The 2,500-nt window shown below is 47.6% G+C and overlaps 1 protein-coding gene across 1 annotated transcript in view; it reads left to right on the top strand.

The window, feature by feature from the left end:
- The window catches only part of dgkd (diacylglycerol kinase delta), an 18,049-nt gene that overhangs the window by 7,965 nt on the left and 7,584 nt on the right, over nt 1-2,500 (top strand). Inside the window, exons 11-18 of the mRNA XM_083549006.1 lie at nt 240-379; nt 494-578; nt 721-815; nt 900-999; nt 1,123-1,402; nt 1,732-1,866; nt 1,982-2,104; nt 2,237-2,321. Coding sequence (XP_083405132.1) covers nt 240-379; nt 494-578; nt 721-815; nt 900-999; nt 1,123-1,402; nt 1,732-1,866; nt 1,982-2,104; nt 2,237-2,321 — 1,043 coding nt within the window. The remainder of the gene's footprint in view (nt 1-239; nt 380-493; nt 579-720; nt 816-899; nt 1,000-1,122; nt 1,403-1,731; nt 1,867-1,981; nt 2,105-2,236; nt 2,322-2,500) is intronic.

Below are 2,500 nucleotides of genomic sequence, written 5' to 3'. Positions count from 1 at the left end.
TAGCCACACACACACACACACACACACACACACACACACACACACACACACACACACATGCACTTCTACAAGTTATTGTAGTAGTAGCTGTTGTAGTGTAGTGAATGATGTTGTGCTGCCCCCCGCAGGATTCTGGGCATTAGTGCAGCCTTAATGTTTTGGTGAGTGTCTGGATATAAGTTGGTGGTGGTGGTGGTAGTGGTGATGACGTGTGTGTGTGTGTGTGTGTGTGTGTGTAGTGTCAGCTGGGTGTTTTGCCACTAGGAACTGGAAATGACCTGGCCCGAGTTCTGGGCTGGGGGTCAGCATGTGACGACGACACACAGCTTCCTCAGATCCTCGAGAAGCTCGAAAGAGCCAGCACCAAGATGCTTGACAGGTGTGTGAGTGTGTGTGTGTGTAAGTGTGTGTGTGTGTGTGTGTGTGTGTGTGTGCGTGTGCATGTAGGAGTATACAAGGAACATATTTATGAAACCATTTTTCTTCTCTTCAGATGGAGCATCATGGTGTATGAAACAAAGTTTCCACGGCAACACTCAAGCTCCACGGTAACGGAGGACTGCAGCGATGATTCAGAGGTGATGACATGCTAGCGAGCTGCTTTCTCAGATTTGTCGGGAGTGTGGAAGAGTTGAATCTCCAATATAAATGCTCTCCCGAAGCGTTGTAGCCCCGCCCCTAGTCGCTGTTTTGTTTTCTGATTATTCGTTTGCATTCTAGGTGCAGCACATCCTGACCTATGAGGATTCGGTGGCAGCTCATCTGTCCAAGATCCTGACTTCAGATCAGCACTCTGTAGTGATCAACTCTGCCAAGTAGGTTACGCGAAAAAGTGTGTGTATTGGGGGGGGGGGGGGGGTGTAATGCGTGTGTATTTAGGTGTGTGTGTTTTTGCTTAGGGTTTTGTGTGAAACGGTGAAGGACTTTGTGGCCAAAGTGGGTCGGGCGTATGAGAAGAACACCGAGAACTCCGAGGAATCGGAGACCATGGCCAAAAAGGTGAGCTCTGAATTGGCTGGAGATCCAGAGAGAGTCTGCGATTTGTTTGTGGAGTCCCTCTGGATCTAAGTTTGATTCTGATTGGCTGACCGTGTTGTGACGTTGTTTGCTGATTGGCTGCAGTGTGGAGTCTTGAAGGAGAAGCTGGACTCGCTGTTAAAGACGCTGAGCGAGGAAGCTCAGGCTTCCGTCGTCGTGCCGACGCCCACACCCACCATCGCGGAGGAGCAGGAAGAAGGCGAGGCGCAGGTTCCCCAGGCCACGCCAACGATCAAACTTTCAGCTCCACCTCCCTGTTCTCCCCGCCCACCTGCTGCGATCTTTAAACCCAGAGAGCAGTTGATGCTGAGAGCCAACAGCTTAAAGAAAGCCATCAGACAGATTATAGAGCACACAGAGAAAGGTATACACACTCACACATACACAGACACACACACACAGACACACACTTTTCAATTTAATCTTAATAAAAAATGTAATTCAATCAAAAAATTATTTATATTTTATATATTATTTAACCAAACAGGCGTTTTATTAAAAATTGTTCAAAAAATGTAAACCGTCGATGTTCACAAATGTTAATAACAATAAACTGCGTTAATTAAAAAAACTTAACGAAGTTTGTGCACCGTTACACCCCTAACACACACGCAGTACACACTCTCTACACGCTGTTGCCTGTTCGTACATGGTAACTCGCTCTGTCGCTACGGATTTCCTTCTGCCACCCAGCTGTGGACGAGCAGAACGCCCAGACGGATGACGTTTTTGGCACAGCGTCTCCCGAGGAAGAGGTCGAGGAAGAGGAGGAGGACGATCAGGAGTCATTCAGATCCTTCAGCACCGGAGCACAGCATTTCAGGAGAGGTATCACCCACCAGACCGTTCTCTTTATACCACATTACCTGTAATTCTGCCAAAATCACCAAAAACCATACCATGGTTTGTTTCACCAGAAGTGTTTTCTTTCTGTGCGTTTCAGTCTGTAAGGCTCCATGTGAGAAGCTCATCACTAAAGGCAGCTTAACAGTAGGCAGCTACGCATCACTTCCTGCTCAGACGGGAGCTCGAGAAAACATGCTGAACTCCAAGATCCTATATACAGGTGAGAGCGAAGCCAAATCTAGACTGCTAGCAGCTAGATAACTGCTTAGTGTGACAAACTAACACACTGTGTGTGTGTGTGTGTGTGTGTGTGTGTGTGTGTGTGTGTGTGTGTGTGTGTGTGAGATTGCAGGGATGTCCGGGACTCTCCCCAGCAATTCCGTTATCAGCCGGCTGCTAGTGAACGCCGACCCTTTCAGCTGCGATGTCGAGAACCTGTGAGTGGGCTTCATCATCATCACCACCACCATCATCGTCATTGTCACCTTATCACACATACTCATTATGATTATTATTATTCGTTTTATTCTGTTCCTGATAGGCCAAAGGGAAGGTTGTGGGGCTTGTCCCTTCGAAATTGGGCTAAATAAGAAGTGACAAGTCCGATCACGCTAAA

The sequence above is a fragment of the Silurus aristotelis genome, assembly GCF_946808225.1.
Source record: "Silurus aristotelis genome assembly, chromosome: 8".
NCBI classification, from domain to species: Eukaryota; Metazoa; Chordata; class Actinopteri; order Siluriformes; family Siluridae; genus Silurus; species Silurus aristotelis.
The sequence above is the reverse complement of the archived record's forward strand: the minus strand, read 5'-3'. Positions and strand labels throughout refer to the sequence as shown.